Source organism: Cataglyphis hispanica, chromosome 4, assembly GCF_021464435.1.
Source record: "Cataglyphis hispanica isolate Lineage 1 chromosome 4, ULB_Chis1_1.0, whole genome shotgun sequence".
NCBI lineage: Eukaryota > Metazoa > Arthropoda > Insecta > Hymenoptera > Formicidae > Cataglyphis > Cataglyphis hispanica.
Window position 1 is genome coordinate 3,948,561 of NC_065957.1, and position 24,843 is coordinate 3,973,403.

The 24,843-nt window shown below is 39.7% G+C and overlaps 2 protein-coding genes across 3 annotated transcripts in view; both read left to right on the top strand.

The window, feature by feature from the left end:
• The first annotated feature begins 1,051 nt into the window (after window positions 1-1,051).
• LOC126849328 (uncharacterized) lies at window positions 1,052-2,783 on the top strand. The gene has a single exon (XM_050591056.1). The coding sequence runs from the start codon at window positions 1,820-1,822 to the stop codon at window positions 2,294-2,296; it is 477 nt and encodes a 158-aa protein (XP_050447013.1). The 5' UTR covers window positions 1,052-1,819; the 3' UTR covers window positions 2,297-2,783.
• Window positions 2,784-3,051: 268 nt separating this feature from the next.
• Window positions 3,052-24,843, top strand: part of LOC126849305 (protein unc-13 homolog B) — a 155,635-nt gene continuing 133,843 nt past the window's right edge. Inside the window, exons 1-4 of one of the 2 annotated variants that reach the window (XM_050591003.1) lie at window positions 3,052-3,277; window positions 15,884-15,913; window positions 17,569-17,671; window positions 18,462-18,696. In XM_050591003.1, coding sequence (XP_050446960.1) covers window positions 3,256-3,277; window positions 15,884-15,913; window positions 17,569-17,671; window positions 18,462-18,696 — 390 coding nt within the window. In that variant the 5' untranslated portion in view covers window positions 3,052-3,255. The remainder of the gene's footprint in view (window positions 3,278-15,883; window positions 15,914-17,568; window positions 17,672-18,461; window positions 18,697-24,843) is intronic. The other variant, XM_050591002.1, reaches the window with a different exon arrangement.

Below are 24,843 nucleotides of genomic sequence, written 5' to 3' on the forward strand. Positions count from 1 at the left end.
TTAATGCCAATGCTCGGAATATCTTGAATTGGTAATATCGGAAAAGTCTTGGCGTTACGAGATATGTATATTATTTATATTTTGCGTGTTATTCGTAAAATAAAATTTTATTTTTCACATATATTATATACTATGCGGAATGCAACTTTTCGTTCATTCAAGCACATAAATTGAACCGGTAGCATGCTATATGATTTCAGTAGCTTTTTATAACTACTTCATGATAGCGATGGGATAGAATTTATTCGAAATAATAAGAGGGAGAGAGAGAGAGAGAGATTTCCATCGCCTCGTAAAGTAATCACGAATGGCGATGTGGGCAATTGTTATCAGGATTAGGCATCTACAAATGATTAATCCTCCTCTTTTTCTTTTTCTGTTGCAAACATGTGAAAGCGATTCTCACTGCGTCCGCGATATGCGTTCGCTCCGGAAACTCTGGCGAAGAATTCAAATAACGTCATTAATTAGGATTATTTGAGTTGCGTAAGTGTAATTTGCAAAGTACGAAATGCACCAAACTTCAATATATGCAACAACCTTTTCACATTATGAAAAGTATACGGCATAAATGTGTTTTACACGAAAATATTCGAATTGAATTGAATTATTATATATTCGATGAATATTTATTCTCGCAGAATTTTTGAGCGTACGAAAGCAATATCTCATTAGAAAGAACCGTGCAAAGTCGAAAGAGGGAGAGGAACGGTATTGCAATCCTTTCTCAAATTATCACGTCCGACGCTAGCTGGGTCTGCAACGTCTTTCCGAAGACGTTGCACTCCCGGAACGGGCGCACACGCGAGTGTGGGGTCGAGAAAGGCAGCTCCTCTCGCCGATGGCGAAGGAGGATGGCCACAGAGAACCGGCATGAGTGGCTTGCAGCCGCGAAGTGCGGGGAGGATGAGAGGGTTGTGACGGCGGGCTCGCCGGAACGATTGTCGGGCGGCTTCGACTTTGCTCGGGTCTGGCCGGCTTTATCATCCCGGCGCCGGCGCTATATCATCCCCTTGACGTAGCAAGATGGCGGCGGCGTGTCGGAGGCGTCTCCGCTCGCACAGTGCTCGACGTCGAGCAGTCCGCGTACGTTCGCAACAACGTTTCAACAAATTAACGCGGCGGCAGCGGCAGCGGCAGATCGAGCGGCAAATCGCACGCGACCGCGGCAACGCGCTTCCGTTACGCGCGTGAGACACGGTTTCTGCTTCCGGTAACGTTATGTCGCACGTTACAACCCCTCTATAACGAAGAAGTGCAGCGTGCTGGTTACGCGGCCGCGATCGACGCGGAAGCGGTGTGAAGAGCGAGCGGTGCCCGGAGCGAGAGAGAGAAAGAAAGAGAGAGAAAGAGAGAAAGAGAAGGAGAGAGGAAGCGGTATACGACAGTACTGTGTGTTCGATACGCGATAATCTCGAAGAGTTCTTACGCGGTGCCGCGTGCTTCTTCCAATCTTTGCCCCTTCATCCTCTTCTTCTCCCTTCCCTTTTTCTCTCCGTCTCTCTCTCTCTCTCTCTCTCTCTCTCTTTCTCTCTCTCTTTCTCTCTCTTTACCCATCTTTCGCTCCAAATTCGCCCGAGCGCGATCTCCCCTGTTTTTCTTTCACATCCCTCTCCGTTTTCGCTCCTTTCTGTCATTTTGCTCTCTTTATCTCTCTGTCTTTCGGCCTGGCGTTCTTTCACGATATCGTGGTGAAATGCGCGTGACCGGTCGCGCCTCGGAGCGACGGCGACGACGTGCCTGGCGTCGTTGGTGGTGCACGTTCCTCTGACAAGCACGAGAGACGCGCGACGGCACATCCCCTGCAGCCCTCGCTACTATGATAATAACGAGAAGCGCGGTGACGGCGGCGGCGACGGTGACGAGGACGACGACGACGACAGCAAGGTGGGCGCTACTCCTGAAGCGAGACACGCACTGCCGATATTACGACAACGTTGACGGACAACGGCGATCAACGACGACGGCCCTACGTAGCGACGCTGTCTCGGCGATGTTGTCTCGGGATCGCGGCCGTCGCGCGTTACACAGGAACGACAGCAGCAACAGCACCGACCGGATCCACAGCAGCGGCTCCACAGTAATCGCGTTGGCGCTGCCGTACTACTACTATCACTATTACTACCGCTATTATTGCAAATACGTAGCCGCGCTGCTCGTCGACGACGAGAACAATCTGGTAATAGCACGAATCCCACCGCGGCGGAACGACGCGGACAATAGCGAGGCATTAGTGACAGCGAACAGTGACGATCACCTTCTCAATCGCCAGAATGGACTGCGTTGTTGCGCGTGACCAAGTGCCTCGCTACTACTACTCGCCCAATCGACGATACGCACGATGGCATATAGATGCGATGATGATTAATGCGGCGAGTTGTGCAAACGATAATCCGAGAGAATCGATCTTTCGCGAGTCAGTAACGACCCGATAGCCAGTCAATCGGTAATAATATAACGTGTACTAGAGTCATTCTCTCTCTCCGCGCGATCGATCGTCATCGCGCCGGTATACAGAGAAAACAGTGTTACAGACGAGCGCGTAGAAACTCGTGTCACGTACGGTCATCGGCCAGTGTACACACTGGGTAGTGGGTGGAAAGGGGTGGACCGGGCTATAGGAGAGGAACAGAGGAGGAGCTAGGTCGCCCGTCGATCTAGATAAGCCGTGTAAGCGCGATAAGGTACGGTCGAACATTTCGTCCTGATCGCGATTAACCTGTGACAGACTGTAAACAAGATTTTTACAACTGTTTTCTGTACAACATCAAGTAATCGGAGAAAAAGAGACAGAGAAAGATAGAAAAAACACGGATCGCTGTGTTGAGCTTACCGCGAGCTTTCAATTCGTGTGTAACCAGCTCGAACATCGCGACCACTTGACACGCGCATATCATATATATATATATATATATATATATATATATATATATACATACATATATGTGTACATGCACATACGTATCTCGCGTTCGTATATCGTACGTGATAGAAGCGCACGGTAAGCAAAAGTAGAGAGATCGAGAGAAAAAAAGGGCGCGAGAAAAAAAAGAGGGAGAGAGAAAGAGGATTATATTAATGTATTAGGCGCGTAATAGCTCGAATATCGTATACGAAAAAAAAAAAGTGTATATGTCAACGTTTTTTCATCGTGAAGCAGCATCACTTCCGTACGGATCTCTACGTCTAGTGCACTGTTCGGTCGATTAAGGACAACTCGAGAAATTGAACCGATTAATCGACGATTCTCCGATCATGTCGCTGCTGAGCGTAACGGGTGAGTGTCTTTTTTGCATCTGCTTTTCTTTGAACATATCGTTTATCAAACTCCTAATGAAGTAATATATATATATAATTATCGGAGTTACTGAATGAAATATTTGCTAGAGTTTATTTCAAATTGAAAATAACGAAGCAACCTGAGCCTCATTAAATCATTTTCAATTCTTTCCCCGTTTTAAGCATTCTAAATTCAGATTTGTCGGAGATTATTATTATAATTTTAGATTTATTAGTACAAATTTGAGTCGAAATCTTCCTCTTATTTTCAACCTCAATTTCCTCACATTTGTGACTTTTATAGAATTTTTCGATACGATTAATTTAAGTATTAAGTTTCTATTTTGTATCTCAAATAGACAGCAAATGAATAGTTTCCTGTTTAGAGATTTAAAATATTAAAATAGATGCTAAATTGTGAAAATTGAGATCAAAAATAGAAGAGCAATTTCGACTCGGAAAACTCTTGTAAAGATTAGTTCTCTTTATTTTTAAATAACTATTGGAAGAGTAACATTTAATTCATAAAAACAAAAATTAAACAAATGACAAAACTGCGATTAAGAGCAGCAGCGTGTGAAATTTAAAAAAATCTCACAATTCGGAGCAAAATGAATGATATAGCATTATTAAATTCTCGTATAAAAAATCGGTGGCTGGGTCAAAATCGTTCCGACTTCTTTACGAGGTTTTCGGCAAAGAGATAAAAACTTCGTTCCGTTGGAAAAGTTCGAGGAGGATTTCCAGGCCTTTTCCGGATTTGCGTGTTGCAAAAAAAAAGAAAGAAGCTCGGTAGAAAAAAAAAGGAAGAAACTTTCGCGTGGTATCAATCATTGTTGCACCGCTGGGGATAAATACGTCTAGGGGGGCCACATAATAAACGCGTGATGTAATTAGCGCTAATGAAATCGCTAATTGCGTTAATTGGAGAGGTGGTCTGCGGTAGCGTGCCGCTATGACGGGCATTAAGTATCACGAAAAAATTCTCATTTACATTTCCCCTTGCACTATCACCAGGATAAGTGAAACAGTGATGCGTTTAATTTTTAGCCATACCGTGGAGAAATTACAATGCATCGCGGAAGCAGCAGCTGCTGCTGCTATGTTGCTGGATTAGAATCTAATAGCGCGACAACGATGCACCGCAAATCGATCGACTGCTCTTTTACCGTTATCGTATATCTCCCGTTCTCATTGTCTCGTGCGCGTCGCGCTCGATTATCGACTTAGAAGCGTGATTTATACAGCGTCTTGCGTTTCGCGACACACACACACACACACACACACGTATACACATGCTAAATGCGGACGTACGTGGAATCAATATCGAAATGTTGCGATAGAACATTCTCGTGACTGTAACTTGATTTTGTGATGGATGCAGGACGGTTATATCCATCATGACTTAATACACCGCCACGGATATCTGTTCTAGACGAAAAATATAGGATACGGCTGGCCAAGAAATATGATCACGCATAAAGCGATTTCGGAAGCGGATGCTCACTGTTCTGTTTCCGCGCGATACTGACAATGAGATCTGACTCGACATGTGACGTGATCCAACGCTCGCTAAAGAACTATCGGGAGATGTACGTGCGCGTAAATTTCGCACATTTTTATCTATATTTTTTTCGCGCATTCTTTATACGTAGTTAAACATTAGAATAATTCTCATCTAGCGTATTCCGAATTATAATTCCGATATACATCTTGATGACCTATAATTTTTGTAAGAGCGTTAACAAGTTAGCGGTACAAAATTTGTTTACACTTTGTGTAAAGTAATGTGTGTTGTCAGTTTTAAGAAGTCTCGATATGCAGTTCAATACTTTATCATAATATCGCATGATAATATCTCAGATGCTCTGTCGCTCAGTAGATATTTCCGACAGATCTGAAACTCGACATGCGAAACGACATTGTGATACCTATGTATCTATCTTTTCTGACATTACATTCCGCAAGCTTTCGCATGTTATTCACGCATGAATTTAAATAAAAATGTCTACTCTTTTTCACATATTTCGTATAAGCAAAATATGTGATGGAGAAATAGTCAGCGTCGTCTAGACAAGAAAACTATTGGAAAGAAGGGGCAACCTAAAAATATATATCGACTGACAAGAACGAAAAATAATGTTCGCCGCCTCCGTCTTGCCGTCTTTTCATCCCGCGTGTATTCATAAATATCATGACGACTCTCGAGGACTCTCGTGCGCGTACGTACGTGGCGCGTAGACAGCAAAGATAAAGAGAGAGGCAACATCCGACTCTAGGTAGGGTAGGTTCAGGTGGTTCTTCCCAGGCCGTTCGTACACGTACACGATGCGCCTGGTCCCCGTATATCAAAGTGAGCGAACAAACGCGAGGCTCGTCCATGACTATGAAACACGGAGAGCATAGTGCAACGGTTGACCCCGGTGTACGCGGGGTCATTCCCTCCTTCAGCCACCGCTCGCTTCGACCCCACTCGTCGCCAGCCACCACCGCCACCCCTAGCGCGGCTTTTTTGCCGTTCCCTCACCTCCCTTTATCCCCTTTTCTCTGCTATCCACCACCGTCTCTTTCGACCTCTATCTCCGTCTTTCGCGGCTCGCAACTACTATCGCAACCACCACGCGCGATTCGCCTCCTCTCTATCTCTTTCCTCTCTCACTCTGCCCGTCGGGTAAACGACGGCGATGTATCTACCAGGTGGTACGACCTATGTAAATCTCTCGCATTATATACTATATATACTACCGGGCTGAATCAACTTGAATTTTCCCCTGTCTGCGAGTCGAGGGACGATGTTAGGTATGGAAAAAACCGGCACTGTTGTTAATCGTGGCTATTTGATATTCGTTAGTTTCTTCGTGCTTGTCGCGTTGTACGATCGTAGGCCGAGCGAATTACAAAGAACTCTGACAATGAGCGACGTATCGTTAAGAAGAAGGCGGCAATTTGCGCGTGGAAATCGCGATCAACCCGAATCGGCGACTCAAAACCGTCGTGATTAAAGCGAATTTCACGCTTTGCATACGGTTGAGGTCTCTTCTTAATTTTAGATTGAGATCCTCACAGCGGTTTGATTTAAACGATTCTTTCACGTTTGGAAATTACCTCTGGAGGATAAGACGAATCTCAAATATTCGCGGAATGAGACATTTCTAATATATAATATATTTAAGTAATAATTTAAAAAGGATATGTGCTTTTTAATCATGTAAATTTGCTGATATTCATAAATTCTTTTTCGGAAAAGAAAAATTTTCCGTGGATATTTTCGTAATACAACGTTAGAAAAAGCGTCGTCGTAAAAACTACAATGATAGCATGAGAGAAGAAGCGATAGCATAAAAGCAAGTGCAAGTCTGCAAGGAGTAAGAAGTGATTGAAGAGTGCCATTACATGAAAAGGAAACTCTTTTGCTCCTCAAGCTCAATCCACTCAGGCTCTCTTTATACTTATGATCGTCTTCGCACTACCATTCGCAATCGGTTCTCATTTTTTTGCACGTGTTTTTTTTACTTTTTTTTTTTCAGAAAACTTATCATTTGAAATATTATTCGCTTCTGCGTTCATAGTCTCTAAGAGAAGTGAGAAAGAAAACAAATTTAGACGCAATTTTTATCTGCAATAACAAGAGATGTATTGTTAAAAATTTATCGAAAATTCGAGAGGATTTTTTTCAGCGAGGTGATTTTCTTGACCGTATGCACGGTATATTGTCATTGTAAATCTTTTTCCAGTATCTTGCCCGTCAGTGAAAATGTAACAGTCTCAATGACGGATGTCTCTGGCAGAGACCTACTTTCTTTCTGTCGTTCTCTCGTCGTTTGCTCATTCGCTCGCTCCCTTGCTTGCGTTCGCATAAGGCTACATATTCACGCTTAGCGTTTCATCGTCATGATGCCGGAAATGTGTCATCGTTAATGGAGATGAAACGCTCGCAATAACGACGGCAATCCGTTCCATCCGCATTAATGACCGTAAGGACATTTATTTTCGCGCATTGTCGTTGCTACAAATTGCTGTTTGAAAAAATAGCATTTCTTCCAGTAATATGAAGACTCGGAAGAAATCATGCTTCGGCACGAATTGCTCGTCTCGCACAAAGTTTTTTTCCTTGAAAATATTTGATGTAATAAGTCATACTTTCACAACGATTATTTTGATTTACAGAATACGAAAATAATATGAAACTAGTTTTATTAATTTATTATGCAACAACTGAGAGCTGAAAATGTGATTTTTCTTAAAATAGCTTTTTTAACATTCTCTATAAATAATGTAAAATTTTTTTTGTCTAAGATTTATCGCATTCTAGTTTTTTTAAATACCTCTTTTCTGAATCTTACATAAATTATAAATTTAAAGATGTAGGAAAATATATATATATATATATATATATATATATATATATATATATAGGATTTACATAAATTATAAATTTAAAGATGTAGGAATATATATATATATATATATATATATATATATATATATATATGAATAATAATATACATGTCCTGTATGTACGAAACGTGGTTGTGTGTTGGCAAGAGATGAAAATTTTTATCGGAGAAAAATTTCCATAAAATACTGATTTCAAAAACGATGAAAATGATGATCCGCGTTACGTTGCATTACCTTTACCTGCCTCTTCAATCTCCTTGAATGTGAATTTTCGATGGACGATTTGCGGTAGTCTAGCGCACTTTAATCCGCATATGTGCGCATCTGTTCTTCGTACAGACATATATAGGCGTCCGTACGAGTTTCCCCGAGTAGAAGAAAGAGGAAACGTTATCAGACACGGAAACCAACGCCGTCGCCATTCGCAAACGAAGGTTGATCTTATCCGCATTCGGAAACGAGATTCTCCGAGCATTTCTTCGAGACCAGCATCCTCCTCCTCTCTCTTTCTCTCTCTCTCTCTCTCTAAATTTTTTATATTTATAAATGAATTTAAATATAAAAAAAATATAAATTATATTATTTAAATTAATATTCAAAAAATTTTAAGAAGAAATTTGTTTATTTTTATGGGGTAAACATAGATTAGAAAAAAATTAAAAGATCATGGATGATTTTGGTTGATTTTAGAGTAATTTTGATGAAAAATGAAAAGAAAAAAAAATATTACATTAATATTAAATATATATATATATAAATTATTATAATGAATTTTATAATAAATTTATAAAAATATATAATTATTTAAATTACATTAAGTAATTTAATTATTATTATTATTAAAGAGAGAGATTCGACTAAAATATTTTACTTATTTCCGTTTGTACTGCGCAACATGAATATTTGTAATAATATTTGTAATGTATTTATAGCAACAACAGCTATGTATTTTTTTTCTATATAGATACTAAAATCTAAAAAAAGAAAAGAACAATGATTATTTAGTCATCATGAAGCTTTTACGAGTTGTATGATATTATATGATTCTATATATATATATATATATATATATGGAGTATAAAAAGTATTAGTGTTAATATTAGTTTCTAAGCATTCTACGAGGAAAATAGGATACACAGCGTAAGAAATGTAACTTGCTCGGGGCAGAAGTTTCCCTTTATTGTGTCGGTATTTCAAGCAGTGCGAAGTATAGTTAGCCGCTGAAACTTGGCCATCGCTCAAGACTGCGAAGCAAAGTCACTCTACACACCGTAACTTTAACAATGTATCGATGTACGCGAAACTTTAAGCAATTAATCGAATTTATATTTACACGAATAACTCATTAATTTCTCCTTGAAACATAAGAATTAGTCACTATATTTTTGATAGAACAGAACATTTGTTTTATTAGATAGTTACAATATTTTTCCAGACGAAAAGTAACGAGCTGGCTTGTGGTAAATAATAATTTCTGGTTGAGTAGAAATTTTCGTCATATAAACGTCATATTTTGCGTGAATCTATGTCGACTATCGGTGATGAAAAACGTCGAGCGCTAGCGCGGCTTTTTGCTTGCGTTTCTCGCACCTCGGTGAACGAGAGCCACTTTTCCGAGCCGATGAAGGTTTCGTTTATCGAACGAAAAATTTTGCGATGTATTAAAGGGTTATCGGGCAGTTTGTATATGTACTCTGTGCTTCTCGCTCCAATGACAACGTTCTCGGACGATAGTCTCGAAAGCTTTCCTCTATAATAATCGAGCTCTCCGAGCTTTTAAGTTCGCGTTTCTGCTGCAGCTCGTTGGAGTTGAGCGAAGGACGAAAGAGGGTGTAAAAAACTTTTAAGGGGCATTACAAAGATTGTAATAACGAATCTGTCATTTTTCTGACGACGAATATTCTGATGCTTTATGGGAAGGATGGTGTGGATTCGGCCGGAATAAACTTTTGGGACGCTTTGATCGGACCCCTGCAGATAGCTGCCGGCACTTTGTGTACAGCAACGCCGATATATACCAGAATTGATCGCAAAAGTAGATATTTCAAACGAGTGTTTATTGGTACGAGAAAGAGCGATGGTTAGTGAGAGAAATTTCGAAACTCGATGATGCAGGATTTACGGAATAATGATGTGAATAATATTTACTGATAAAGTTACTGATATAATTCTTGTTACGTTTATATTTTTATATCTATCTAATTTTTTAACTGATATCAATAATATTATTATGATATCGATGATATACATATATATATATATATATATGTATATATATATATATATCATCATCATATGAAGATTATTATTGCATTTTTGAGGCAAAATAATCGTATTAATGACATCGCAATCTGAAAAAAAATTTAAATAAAGAATAGCTTATTAATTATTATTTATTATATTACTGTTTAAAATATTATTTTATGAAAACTTTTATACTATGTAGTTAGAAAATTTTGAAAATTAATTACGTAACTCTGATCATCGAAATTCTTATACAGCTCATTAATCATCATGTATGAATTTACTCGATTTACTTGTCGCAATCCATCTCCATTTTCTATCGTTCACCGTTGTTTAACTAGTACGTTTTACGTGTAGAAGGGATCGGAATCCAATACCCCGAGTTTCCACCGGGAATTCGTGAAGCTATCTAAGGGATACTGGCATCGTCATAATAAATAGGGGTTCTTGAACTCTATCGCAGAAAAATGCAATAGTTCCGACTATCGAGCAGAGTTCGAGTCTTCGGACACGCAGTTTCGATCTCCTGTTCTCTATTTTTTTTTCTTCTATTTTCCGATAAAATGTTGCTGGAAAATCCGCGCGCGATGCGCTCTATCGACGGATAGTTGATAGGAAACTTCGCCGCTAAGCCGATTTTATTGACGACGAGTAGCGGTAATAGTAAACATGTAATATCTGATAATATCTGATAGTCGCAAGGACTTTATAATATGCGCAGGCATTGCTGCATTAATACCGGGTGCCGTATAAATGTCGCGGCGTGATTTGGCCGGCGACAGAAACTTTCCGCCTGTCGCTTCCGCGCGAATGCAATTCGTAGAGCGTGGGTATTAATAATTCGTCCCGGCGGATGGTGGTGTCGTTCGCTCCCTGACGTCAGCCTACGCCAAAGAAGATCCCATCTCCTCGCCCCCATCTCCTGCAATAACTTTCGTCCTGTGTGATGCGCATTTTCGTGCGGTCGCATCGCTGTCATCGTGTCGATTATAGGGAACGGTTCGTCGACGAACGAAAATTTCGTGACAGAGAGGACGTACACAGAGAAGCGTACATCGATGCCACGCGCGCTCTGCCCACGGAGTTAATTATGCGCGAAAACAATATTATCGAAGGAATTATCGGACGTGAGGCCAAACTTTGGCAAAGCCGCCGTTGTTCGTCGCCCTTCCGCAGGGTTAATGTGCCGTACAGAATAAATCATTGAATGATCTGTTTTTATCGAAACTATAAACTGTGAAAATAAATTAGATTAATAAATATATTATTGAGTTTTCTGGATTATTCTATAGATAAAGACAGTAGAATTTTTGACTGCTAATTGATTAAATACAAATATTCCTTGTTACAAGTAATTAGTACAAATAATGCAGATAATATACGCGAGTTCCCCTCTCAATTATTCTGATGTGTAGAGTTCCACACAGTAAATATATCAAATCCGAGCATGTAGAGGGACAGGGAGAGATGTAGTGTACTATGTACACGCCGACTTAGCGAAATAGTAATCCGACAGAAGCTTCAGATTTATCGGTAGGAGATTTACGTTAGTTTGAAGTCCGCTAACGCGTAATCTGTTAATTACATCTCCGCGCAGCTCCGTCGCTCGTAATTCGCAAGACCAGTTACAGAAAAAAAATGTTACATCATCGCGATAACATCGGACACATTTCCTTTAGCATAAATATTGGAGTGTTTATAATATTCTTATCTTGGTACAAAGTCTTATCATGGTAACTAGAATAAACTTGCACTTAATTAATCCACAAAAGTATATAAAAAGTTTTAAAAAAATGCGATGATTATTTAATGCTTGAACAAGTTTGAATATAATGGCATCTAGAAAGTTCATATTCACAAACCGCATGATAATATAAAATATTTATCAGATAAGATCATTCAAATCATTATAAATTAGATAGGATGCCAATGTTGGTTTGAATTCCCTGCATTGTTAGATTAAAAATTATACTTTTGTAATTATAAATTTATAGCATGTAATTTTGTCGATTATATCATTTGATTACTTTCATCGCCGGCTTTTTAAGATAATGCTAGTGCATTCTTAAATGAAAAAAGATAAGAGATCTTAAATACGAGTTTAATCGACTTTAAAGAATCGACTTTAATCGACTTTGAATCGTAATTTTGGAAACAAAGGTCGATTGGCAGATTTGCGTTATAGTTCGTAGGAACAACGATATTTTATTTAGAAACTATCTTTATGTGTTGTATAAAGTTCTTTTTGTTCCCTGAAAGTGCTGATACGCCAACATTAAGTTTATCGTTTTAGCAGAGAGAAAATGAATATTCTATTCTAACATTTGTGTGTGTTTACGAAACTAAAGATTAAATATCTTTACATAGTCGAGATTGAATCATGCTGGTAACGAGTAGTTTTTCTCCAACTTCATCGCATTGCTAATGGCCATATGTTTGTGACAGTGGGATTCTGGAAAATTCGTGTGTTGCGTGATAATCACGTGCATGGTTTATCTTATCACTCTCGCGTATTCGGTGTCTGGAATATCGAGAATGCTTTCAAATCTGATTTATGGTGATGATTATTCTTTTCCCCTCTTAAAATACTTGATAAAGTTCCATTCTTGTGTGCCTCGCGCCTCTGACTTTTATCGTAAATGTATAATCGATAATTCGTGGACCGCGACGCGGAATTGGCACGGTGATTCATATGTTGACGATGATGCATGTAATATTTCATGCTTAATGTGCGAACATTTTCATTTATTACACACTAGAATACTGCAAAAATATTTTTTTTTTTTTTTTTGGAATCCTGCTTAAACGATCCGATAAAGTTTATTAGACTATCTGTCTGCGTTAAGTGATTTCGTAGAATTTCGAAAACGCCTTTCGATTTGCTTCATTAAGAGACCTCGCATTTACGCCAGCTGCGTACTTATCTACAACCTGGATAGAGATTCTCTTGTTGGGTTTAATCGACTTTAAAGCATCGTTCTGTTTCTGTTCCATTCGTACCTAAAAGTTTTTTCTTTCTTTTTTTTTTTCTCCTTGCGACCTTTAATTATATATTCAGAAGAGATCTCGTTACGACGTGTCGCAAAAAAAAAATGATTAATTGAAGACATAACTAAACGTAGGTGCATACATTTCGACGTACACTTGCGACCCATTATACGTTACATCGATTGTACTTTGCGCAAACGCACACGAAGGATGTGAATAGCTAGACAAGTACGATACACAAGCAGATACGATAAAATTTATCAGACCCCAAGTATTATTTAACTTTTTTACATAAGCAAATAAATCTTTTCAAATTAATGTGATATTTTATAACAATATAATAATCGATAAAATAAAATCTTCCCCGAAGGAGAAGCGAGAATATTGCTTCGACAGTACCTCGAGAGAGTCAATATTCCCTCAGAAATATCTTGCAAATATTTTTGGACAAGAAAATATTTAAAGAATATATTCTTTCTTTTTTTTTCACAAAGCGAGCGTGCACTATGGCTAAGTATGTCATAGAGCGGGATAAAGAGAGTCGCGATATAGAGGTCGACCGAGGAGGATCGTCGGCAGACTCATTTATACAGGGCTATCATGCGGGGTAGGGGATTGGCTTTAGGAGAGAGAAATATACGTTGGTCATCTCCGAAAGAATCTACACGACACCTTGATAAGACGCGATAAGATATCACATTTACGCGTATCGCGTAAATATTGCTTTTAATATCGGCCTGGCCTATAAATAACCACGTGCGCATATAACGCGTGCTCCCGCTCCCCGGTTTTTTCCCCCGCACCCCGCTTACTCCTCCCTCCTGTCTGTCACCTATCGTTCTGCATCCGTTTTCACGGCGTAGCAACGTTGTCACCGAAGGAAACTGCCGCGGGATGAAAAGTAAGCGTTGTGTCACTTATACGCGGTGCTTGTCCTCCGCACGTGTACGTGCTACACAAAGACGCATTTGTGTGCACATGGGAGTGCGCCAGAAGAGGGTGAATTTCACGAGCACGCGCTCGCGCGCGCGTGTGACACAACGATACCACGGTCTTGGCACGGTATTCATATGCCGGACGTCCATTGTCTCGAGTTGTTCGAAGGTAAAAGATCGCAACTGAAGCGTTAAAGCTGACGTCATTGTGTTTCACTTTTCTTTTGCCGTGTGCGCGTGCATCTGCCTACGCATGCACATACACGCATTCATATATACACAAACAAGCATCTTCCTATGTCCTCTATCGCTATGTATATCATCAACGCCCCGAGCTATCAATTTCGCGCAATATAACTTTGATACGATGCTTTGTTTTTCACTTTAAACAGATGCACATTTTCTGCATACCGAAAGCTTTTGGATCGTTAATAGCGTGACAGTTCGTAATGATATTGTAGAATCCGAATGTGATTAAGTGTTAGAAATATGCTTGCGTTTTGTCGGAATTAATCCAATTACCAACTATCGATGATGTGCTCGATATGCGCCGTCACTCGCGCTTTATTGAAACGTTCTTAAAGTCGATTTAATATCAGCGTTTCCCCCACAGCGTTTTCACGCTACATATCGGATTTCAATTGTAAACTGGCCGACTGCCAAAGCGTGAACGCAGCTAAATAAGCACGCTATGTACGAGTTCAATTATTTTAAAATAAATGTATGAGAGCAATTAATTCATCAAGGAGTTTATTTAAAAAGAGGCGAAGGAAGAGAGAAAGAAGTAGACGAAGAGAGAGAGGGAGAGGGAGAGACTGTGTAAGGCAACCGCGCTCGACCTCTCCTCGCTTACCAGAAGCGGATGTAATAGTCGATTCACTACTCTTGGTATTATAGATCGACCGTAGGGTTCCCTCCTGTTTGCATGACATCAGCGTTAGTTCATTCCTGTGGCTGACAATTTTATATCTCGGCGACAAGAATATTCCTCTGCCGCCGCATACTCTCTCTCTCTCTCTCTTAATTAATCGCGCGCGATATAAGCGCGCACAAAATAGAAAGGCGTGTCTGTGTCGAGCGGGAAAAATAACACGTCCGTTCGCAGAACGGAAAAAAAGTCTTTTATGAACTGTGACCTGCGGATACACGGCTGACCCGCTTTATCATTATCACATCGAACCTCCCTCTATCCCCCCCTCCCCCCAATCATTTGTTAGATATGCATCATCGCTATGGACGCTGCCGTATCTCCTTGCGGCGCCGGAGATTAATCCTAAGGGTAGTTACTCGTACAGGCTCCCGATACACAGACTACCTGGCATTTATTAGCACAGGTCACGGCTTTAAATCGCTGCCGATACGACACGGCGGATATACGTTTTTATAGGCAAAGTTCTTCCGTGACCTATTTATTAAACTGTTTATTATAAAAATTAAAAACTGCCAAACCCTTTCCGGTAGATCTTAATACTCGATTCGCGTTTTACTTATTCGCGTTACGTAAATCATAAATCCGTAATGTGTTTGCAGGATGCGACGTTTATAAATAATTGACGAAAAAGAAGTCGATAAAGAATGCACAGAGCGGGTAATACACATGCGACAAAGGCATATACCATGCGAGTTAAATTTTCTTCGCGGCGGAACTTCAATTTTAAAGTTCATACGCGTGTGATGTTTATTAAAGATAATTACCGTTCATGTGAATGATTTTACATCATTTCGCTTGACTTTTATAGGCATATTTAAATCTTATTAAACGTAATCGGTACCATCCAAATAATTACATAGCTCGATAATTCGCATTGAAATACCGTTAAATAGATACAATATAATCGCTGATATGCACACACACACAGTCGCGGGAACGAGCTAATTGACGATGAATATTTTTTGTTTACAGCAGTTTAATAAAATAATATTTTACAAATTGTACAATTTGAAGATTGAGCTCAGGTTGTTTGAACTCAAATATATTTTTCGTAATTTTTCCAAGACTTACAATTTTTATAATCCCTTTTTTATTTTCTCTGTTGCAGTGAAGAAGGCGCGGTTCATCGGCGAGGATGGTTCGTATTATATGGCAAAAAAAAAAAATAAGGAATGTTTTGCAAAGCTGAAAATTTCAGGATTCATCTTATTAGTCAAATTGTTCCCCGGTTGCCATTAAACTTATATATATATAAGCGAAATATTATCGCGTGCGTAATCGTGTACTCAAAATTGGGATTGAGATGAGCCGCGAAATGCAAAGCCTTTACTCACGCTTCGCTTTTAAAATCCGCAAACAATTTATTGCATCCCGCGCGATTGGAACAGTTCCAAGTTTCAGATTATGTGATTCCTCAAGCAGAATGTCGTGATGTTTCAGTTATACCCAAATAATTTTTACGAAGATATAAAAGTACTTTTTGAAAATCTTTTGTATCGTTTATATAAATTTAAAATAATACTTTGTACGTGTTTCTCTTTTTTACTTGCTATAAATTTTATAAATTATTTCACGTACACGCAATAGAATAAAAATAAAGAGTTAAAGAGACTTTATAAATCGTGTCATAAATCTATTAAAATCTTATACGCGCAGCCGATTAATACTTTAATATTGTTCAATATTTTCTACGATGACGAGCGCATAACCTTGGCAGCCTTAGCACTTTTGCGTTTACATTGTACTTTTTTAATATCCAACCACGCACGTCACGTGCATGCCATTGTACAGAATGGACATATAAAGACCATTATTCCACGCAATGTTGCAAGATTGAAGTAACGATAACGTCTACACTTGCATCGCCAACGTTAAAAGCATCTAGTTTTATGAATTTATTTATTCAATGCAGCGATCCTGCATTCATTCATATTATGAACAACTCTCTCTTTTTATGACAAACAAACTTCATCAAAGTTAACCGTACATTTTCACATTTAAAGCAATCCTTCGCCGTCTCTCGTTTATAAGAATACGGATTTATAAGAATACTTATTCTTATCATATGTACGACGATTCGATTTATTCCATATTTGGTAGCCTTTCAGGTCAAGAGAGGCTGCGCGTTATTTTCACGTTTCGCTAAGTTCCATTTATGTCGCGTCTAATTTTTTATTAATAGCCCGAATTCTCCGTTGAGAGTTCGGCGTGTGGATGCTACCAAAGTCAGGCATGGAACGCGACCCTTGAACATATTTTGCCGGTCGCTCGGAGACAATTTCGTGGCTCGTAAAGTAAAATGTCGAGGGTGACGCACAACCGTGCCCGAAACATTGTGTCGCAAGTTGTAAAACCTCGCTTCTGCTTTTTGCGCAACTTATCGAAGGCGTGCAGCTGAAAGCATGTATAGTAGATGCAACGGGCGGAACTTATTCCAACTTAATAGTACAGTTCTTCCCCGTCCCCTTATTCTCGGATGTATAAACTGTGAAAATGTCATTACAAACATTGCTCTGAAATCACAGACGAAACGATCTCATTATTATTTAATATTATACGTTTATAAAAGATTAAAATTACAGTAAAAATTCTATCGAAACGTAATTCACATCTGTTTCATGTAATTTTATTATAGATAATAAATGATTTATCTTAGTTGAGACCGCTTTAAATGATTATCATTGTAATAGATAAATATAACAATATATTTCGCTTGTATATTGTAAGTAAAAAATTTCCGTTTATTCTAACTAGTTGGCTAAAACATATATTGTTGAATGTTCCAAATTCCAGCGGAGCAGTTCAATTCCTACGTAACGTTGAAGTTACAAAATGTAAAGTCAACGACAGTCACTGTGAAAGGGGCCAATCCATGCTGGGAACAAGATTTCCTCTTGTAAGTTATCGATAATTAGTTTCACAGAAATGTTTGTTAAATACAAGAATGTAGAGTATGAGAGAGCACTCATGAAAATTTTTGTCAAGTTGAACGTGTTTTAATTTAAAAATTCCCATATGGTTACCATGGCGTTGCACTCTTCCGAAACATTGCAAACTATCGCGTGCGCATTGATAGTAAAATATCTAGGACAGCTAGGAATTTGTGCGCATCTAACAGAATCTGAAACTAATCATTTATTTATTTAACGATACTCTAATTCGGCACGAGCGAAATCAGTTCTGGTCCGTCACGACCGTCCGCGAATTTTCCGAGCGAAGCCAAGAGTCGCACAAAAATTTTCGATGAAATTACGAAGGAGGAAACGTGCTTCTTTTTCTTAATATGCTATTAATCTTCAGCCTGACAAACTCTCTCCTTGTTTAAGGTTGATCTTCGGTTCATTACTGTCCTTATTTTTTCCTTTTTTTTTCTTTTTTACTGAGTTATTGATTATCAAAAAAGAAAAAGATTTTTTTAAATAACGTAAGATTGCCTGGCGAATTAAAAGCAATTGTTCGATGCTCGCTATTCAATGCCGACATTATTACGTGAAGATATATTGTTTCTGATCTTGGCTCGCTCGTTTAATACTAAGCATAGCTTAATAGCAAGTTCTTGGCTGTTAGATTTCGTATGTTAAATCTACACTATATAAAAGTTACAAAAAGCACAGTTATTTATTTTACAGCGTAACAATTTCTCTTTGTGATCTCGCTGAAATTAATGGAACTTTTTTGTTACGCAGCGAAACGAATGACATGAATGCTGGGCTCGTGATAGAAGTATGGTGCAAGGGATTCTTGTGGGACCGTTTTCTGGGCTACTACTATATTCCACTGTCAGAGGTGTCCTACATGAACGAGGTAACGAGAAATCAGTGCAACTTAAATCACACAGAGGTACAGCAATTTGAACGACGCACGTCGTTTGATATGCGTGACACCAACAGCAACACACAGCCAGACATCATCACTGACACGGTACACAATTCTCTCATACATTCGTTTTATACACTAAAATAATACATCAATACGATTCAAATTAACACATTTGCGCGAATAACTATGTTACTCTGCGACAGCAACAAGTATTTTTTACGATTCTCAATAATTCAATACAGCCGAGATCCATCTTGTCTCACCCGCATTTATTTCCCGCTGTAGAGATAAACAATTTTAAAAAAAAAAAACATCGTACGTCGTATAACGAACAATTCTTAAACACTCTCTACGTGTAACAATCTTTCGCAAAATCCGCTCACTCTTCCTGCGGGCACGTTCTTAGCCTTCTTTTAGCAACCAGCGTGGCTTCACGCGTGAAATGAAATTCGACGAGTGTTTGCTCATCGAAGGGGGACGAAAATCAATTACTATCTAGCGCGTTACGATCATTCGTCGATTTTCGATGGAATAACCGTCGATCTTCCATCGCATCATTCTTCGGCTAATGTCCGTCATCATAGCCCTCTATTACGCTGGTAAATCTCGGGCGATTTTTTCCCCTTCTTTTTCCTCGCGACGCGCTATAAATCTAAAATCCGACCAGAGGGGAGAGAACCGCAAAACGGAGAGAGCGTCACGCAATCAATCGACGTCACGTTCGATGCGTGACCGATCGCGAGGGCAATTCAACTGGTATATTATGTAGCGCGCGTACAAATTGAATTTGCGAAAGTGACGCAACGGTGACCATTTTCCACCGATATTGATATCATTTAATTCGCTGTGTATTTTCACGGACGCAATCACGCGCAAATGTAGAGTACCGTACGTCGAATATGGTGATTAACAATAGCGCGTAATTTACGTTGCTGACGTGAACAAGCAGCGCGGTTGCTATAGCAGAGATAGCGATTTAGTTTATTCTCTTCCTCTCTCTCTCTCTCTCTCTTATCTTATCTTCTCTCTCTCTCTCTCTCTCTCTCTCTCTCTCTGAGGTGCATTTAGGACGCGTTCATAATTAGCGTGCATAATTAGATATTAATAGCAGCCACGGAGAACCTAATTTCTCTTATCGCCGTTTCTATCGGACACTCTCTCAGGATCTCGAAACGCAAGTCGTTAGAACTTGGGAATGTCAGTTCGCGTAACAGAAAATTACATTTTACGTGGCGATTCATACGGCAAATCGATGTGCTTGGATAGATTCTCTCCGCTAGAGTGAATGTTTGCGAGAGACTCGAACGAGATTAAGGGGTCCATCCCTTTCTCACTCTTTTCTGTACCCTACAATATACCTTTCGAGGTTCTTGAGGAATCGAGATTTTTTTCTATCCTCCCTTTATTTTCTTGCCGTCATTTACGAAACGCGCTCGACTGCACTTTTGGCAATAAAAGTGAATTTTCGTTAATTAAATGGTTTCAATGCTTTATCTCAAGGCCGGGATAAAGAAATGCGAGGTATTCACTTATTCGATGAAATCACCCTTTCCCTGGCGAGAATAATAACTCTTTGGGGCGCTCATAGTCATTCTTTTAAACGTGTCTAGAGGAGTCACTCATGCGCGACCCGGAAACGAAGAAGCAATTCTCCGTTTCTTTTGTTCCTTCCTCTCTTCTTGGTTGTTATTCGGATTTCTAGACAACCGCCCGAGTATCCTAAAGTCAATTTCTCATTGTTCTTTTTATGGCAGCACGATCTCATTATCGATCTCATTATCATAAATTGGATAAAAACTTTCTTGTACAAAAAAAAAAAAAAAAATTCAGTTAAAATATGCCGTTTTCTACACATTGTTTGATCGAAATCAGTGTATCTCGACAATTACATTTTTAATTTATGGATAATTACATTTTTAATTTATGGATAGAAATAATTTGTGTGTGAAAGGATATATGTATATCACAAAATGTATGTGGACGGGTAGAGATATAAAATAGCATTGAAAAACAATGAAAGAAGATAATTAAAGTCAAGCAGACTTGTTTGCTTTTTCTGCGAAAATGCACCTGCAGCATCTTTCGGTGGAGAATCGAACAAATTAAATTAGAGAATAGAATTATCTTGAATAGGGTACAATTTGGTCACGTGTGAGAACTTTGCTTTTAGATAACGCTCGACTACTAGTGTAACTTTTCAAGTATCCCTTTTGCAGAGCTGTTATAAACTCTTTGTCGGAATTGGTCTGGAAAATTATGGTGGCGCAATTTGAAAGAGCTTTTTTTTTAACGATCAATTTAGTAGAAGAAAATGCAAACGGAAGAAAAAAATTTATCTTTAAAAGATAACTCTCTAAAAAAAGATCAATATGTTAATTAAGATCTCTTACTTGAAAATTTGCATTTCTGTTTTTTTTCTCTCTCTCTCTCTCTCTTTCTCATTCGAAAATGATCGAAGTCACAGTCGCAGCATCGACCCCTATCATCCTCCGTCGTTTTCGACCACGTCATTGCCATCCCCGGCAATACCCGGAGTCTCTTTTGGTCGTGACGTCACTTGGCACGCGGCCAAATCGCGACGCTCAATGAAACGTTTGGGGAAGCCGGATCATCGAGTGGGCGCACGTAGTCGGTCGCAGGTTTACGACGAAATTATGCTGCGTGCGCACATGCAAGTGAGCTTTAGAAAAGGCAACGACCTTGACAAAAAATTCATTTTCGCGTTTTTTTCTCACTCGAAAGAAATCTGATACGACGACATTTACCCGATCCTTGGAAAGGAGACTCTTGTCGCGCTAACGATCCCTCATTCACATCCACGAAACATGGTATTTGCGCGGCAATTTTATATACCTTATATCTCGTATCCATTACGTTCTTGCTTCCTCGTGAGCCTGTGAAATATTACATTACTCCTCCGTGCAAGATCAGAAGCTGATGACCGTGTGATCTATTATTCACGAAAGCGCGAATACAAAAGCGACGTCGTTGCCTTTTATTCAGCGATGAGAGAGAGAAAGAGAGAGAGAGAGAGAGAGAGAGAGAGAGAGGCGACGCGTCAAGACGTTCTCACAAAGTTCTTTCACTCGGTTTTTCGTTTTAAACTGCACGATTGTGGCAACAATGGGAGAGAATCTACAAATCACGCTATAAATCGTCCTTCCTTTCTGGATGGGCGATCGACGAACCTTGCGCTCCAACAGCGCTGACATTCAGCAAAGATAAAGCGTCGATGCGGAAAAGAGAAAAAGAGATAAGTGCATGTGCACACGTGTGGTAAAAAGGACAGAGAAAGCAAGTGCGATGAAGAGATAACACGAGTGCGAAAAGCTGTACAGTGACTCGGTGCAGAATGAAAGATGACTAACAAGAGAGATGATGAAGATAATACAAACCGTGATGCTCGACGACGGGGAGACACGTGGGCAGATATGCGGCGAAATGAGATAAACGAGCCTCAAAGTACCAATGGGTCAGGTCAGATTGCTTTTCCGTGTAGTGAGAACAATTTGGGCCATTGCTTAAATTATTCACGAAACAACACGCGAAGTTTATATATGATTTGATAAGAATTTATAAATGGCAGCTGTCCGATCGAATGAAATAATTTCAGCCTGGCGCTATTAATCGAAACACATATCATAATCTAATGATGTCTTATTGTCCCGCGTTGACAATGTCAAGTGTGCGTGTTACTGACACAAGTTTGACAGCGCTTCTGTCAACGTGCGCTCTCGATCCCTTCGTGTCTCATCGTCGTCGTCATCGTTGCACGTTGGAGTGATTCCGGTATTAGCAGTGAAATTTCGGCGAGTAGGTAGGTCGCACGCGGAAGATTTCACGTCGACGTGTTACTCGGTAGCTGATTTAGCACTCACGAGTCCTCGTCTCGTCTCCGCGCCTTCGCTTTAATCCGCGAGACGTTGATTAATAGCTCGTCGCGCGCATCTCGCGCGACTTTTTTGGTTTTATTCGGCTCTGTCTGAAGAGAGATGGATTCCCTCATTCAAACTGGGCGATTTCGTCACTGGCGATTTATTTTCCGTGATTGCATTTTCATTAACGACTCGAATTTCTCTCTCTTTCTCTCTCAAACATACACTCGCAACGGCCACAACAACAACCTAGATTCTTTTCTACCTCGGCTTTAGCGGTCGCCGGAAAAATCAATCGACGGCCCGTTTAAGTGGCTCCCTGACATTTTCCGCTATAATCCGGGAAAACAAGAACAAGACCACCGTCAATTTACTTAGTAAACGGCGGGAAAGAGGAGGCAGACAAGTGACGTGCGCGTCTATCCGCCGTAATGTGTGAGAAAAGTAACAGCGGGAGCTACGATAGCTCGAAAACCAGCTGATGGAAAACAGATCCTGGGATCATCTTGATGATCCATGGAAAATTTCAGACTGATGGACGATCATACTTTGAGATACGGCTTGGCGGGTAGAGAAGAAGAGAAGAAACGTTGTGGAAACGGGAAGGGGTTATCGATCGATTGCACGAGTCGTCTAGACTTTTCCTCTCTTTCCACTCTTCTTTTCTGCCGGAATCGTCTCCTCGATCCTGTCACATCGCGATCTTTAGACACGTGGTCGAGCATTCCCGGCACGCGTGTCAAGAAGAGAATATCAGGGGATATCTCACACGAGTTAGGACATTTCGGTGGAATCGTCGTTCGAATGAATGGGGACGAGTTACCTGTTTGCTTTCGAGGCTGAAGAGAGAATGGTAGTTCGCGAGGCCTGTGGGTACAGTCGACCGCTTTGTTGACTCGAGGAATTGACAAACGGCAATCGTCGGCCATTTCATTCTAAATTTGTCGAAGATGGGAAATCAAGACATTGAGTCGAGCTGAACTTTTATCGAAACACTTTTATTTTCTCGTGCGCGAAAAAAAATAATCGAAGCACATGTCATCGTCGTTGCGTGGGAAACGTGTGGGCCGATATTATCGAATAATATTGGTCGTTGATATAATTGTCGAATCACGCCTGGTCATGTAAATATTGTAACGTTGTAAAGGGACAGAAATAAATTACTCGCATTTATTCATCCTGTTGCGCAGAATCACTTAACATCAACGATACAAAGTAAATTTATTATCATAAACGAACAATTCGGAAATTTTTATTACGCGTGAGATGATACTCGATGATTATTACCTTTATATATCTTTTTTTAATTTTAATGTTACTTAGCGAAATTAATATTATACAATAATAAGATTTTTTAATTTGTTTAATCTTTAACAATCATCTCTCAACAACTTAATTTCGTATCAATGCAAACGAAATAATACTTATTTATGAATATCTATAGCTATCATAGTAATTATTAAGATAGATTCATCGATCGTGCATAATAAATGCATCTTTAAGTAAATGTAGATGCGCAAAAGACGGCTTCTAATATGTTCGTATGAACGATATATCCTGTTTTCGGACAGCCTATCATATTCGCAATTATGTATTTTGCATTCCAGCTGATTGCAGATGACACAATCTAACAATTCTTATCCCTTTCTAATTTATCTATTAATATTCGTAGCTATTTTCTTCAACAAAATTGTTTTGTAAATTATAAACGAAATTAAATTTTCTGCGACGAGCGTAATCGCGCAGTTTTTAGATTATAAGCGAGGATTATAAACGAGGAAGTGAAAAGATTCTTTCCTACGATAAAAAGACTTATTATTCTCGCGCGCAATTCTCCAATGTCGCCATTAATCCACTTCAGCATCTGTCATCTCCGGCCAAGCCGTTGAATCCCGCGCTGCCTTTCACAGATGTGACACTGTACGCGCAAAACTCGTGAATATTTCTGTCGACTGGTAAAGTGATTGTGCCATCGGACGCTTAATTACACGGGCGTCATGTTCCATTCTCGAATGCTCGTCAGTCCCGCCTTCGCATCCCGCAATCACTACGATCATCGTTCTTTACGACATTGTCGTCGATTCTCCTTTTATTGTCGCCAGATTAAAAAACAAGATTTTTTTTTTTTGCGCGGACGAGCAGGAGCAGGAGCAGGTAAAAAAGATGAGCGGAAAAAAAAGACACGGAGAACCACTATTAGCGATCGTGTGGCGCACACATTGGTACATCAGTGTCGCGTGTATTCGCGCAGAAACGTGGCCTAACGATGCGTCCCTCCAACTATTTATCACGTAGAGAAAATAAATGGTGCCGCGCGGCAATTTCAGCGAAATAATAACTCTAGCGGCGACGAAATATGATGGGTTGGGATATG

Bases quoted from the DNA above. Each gene is read 5' to 3' on its own strand.
- LOC126849328 (XM_050591056.1), top strand. From the start codon at position 1,820: ATGATAATAACGAGAAGCGCGGTGACGGCGGCGGCGACGGTGACGAGG.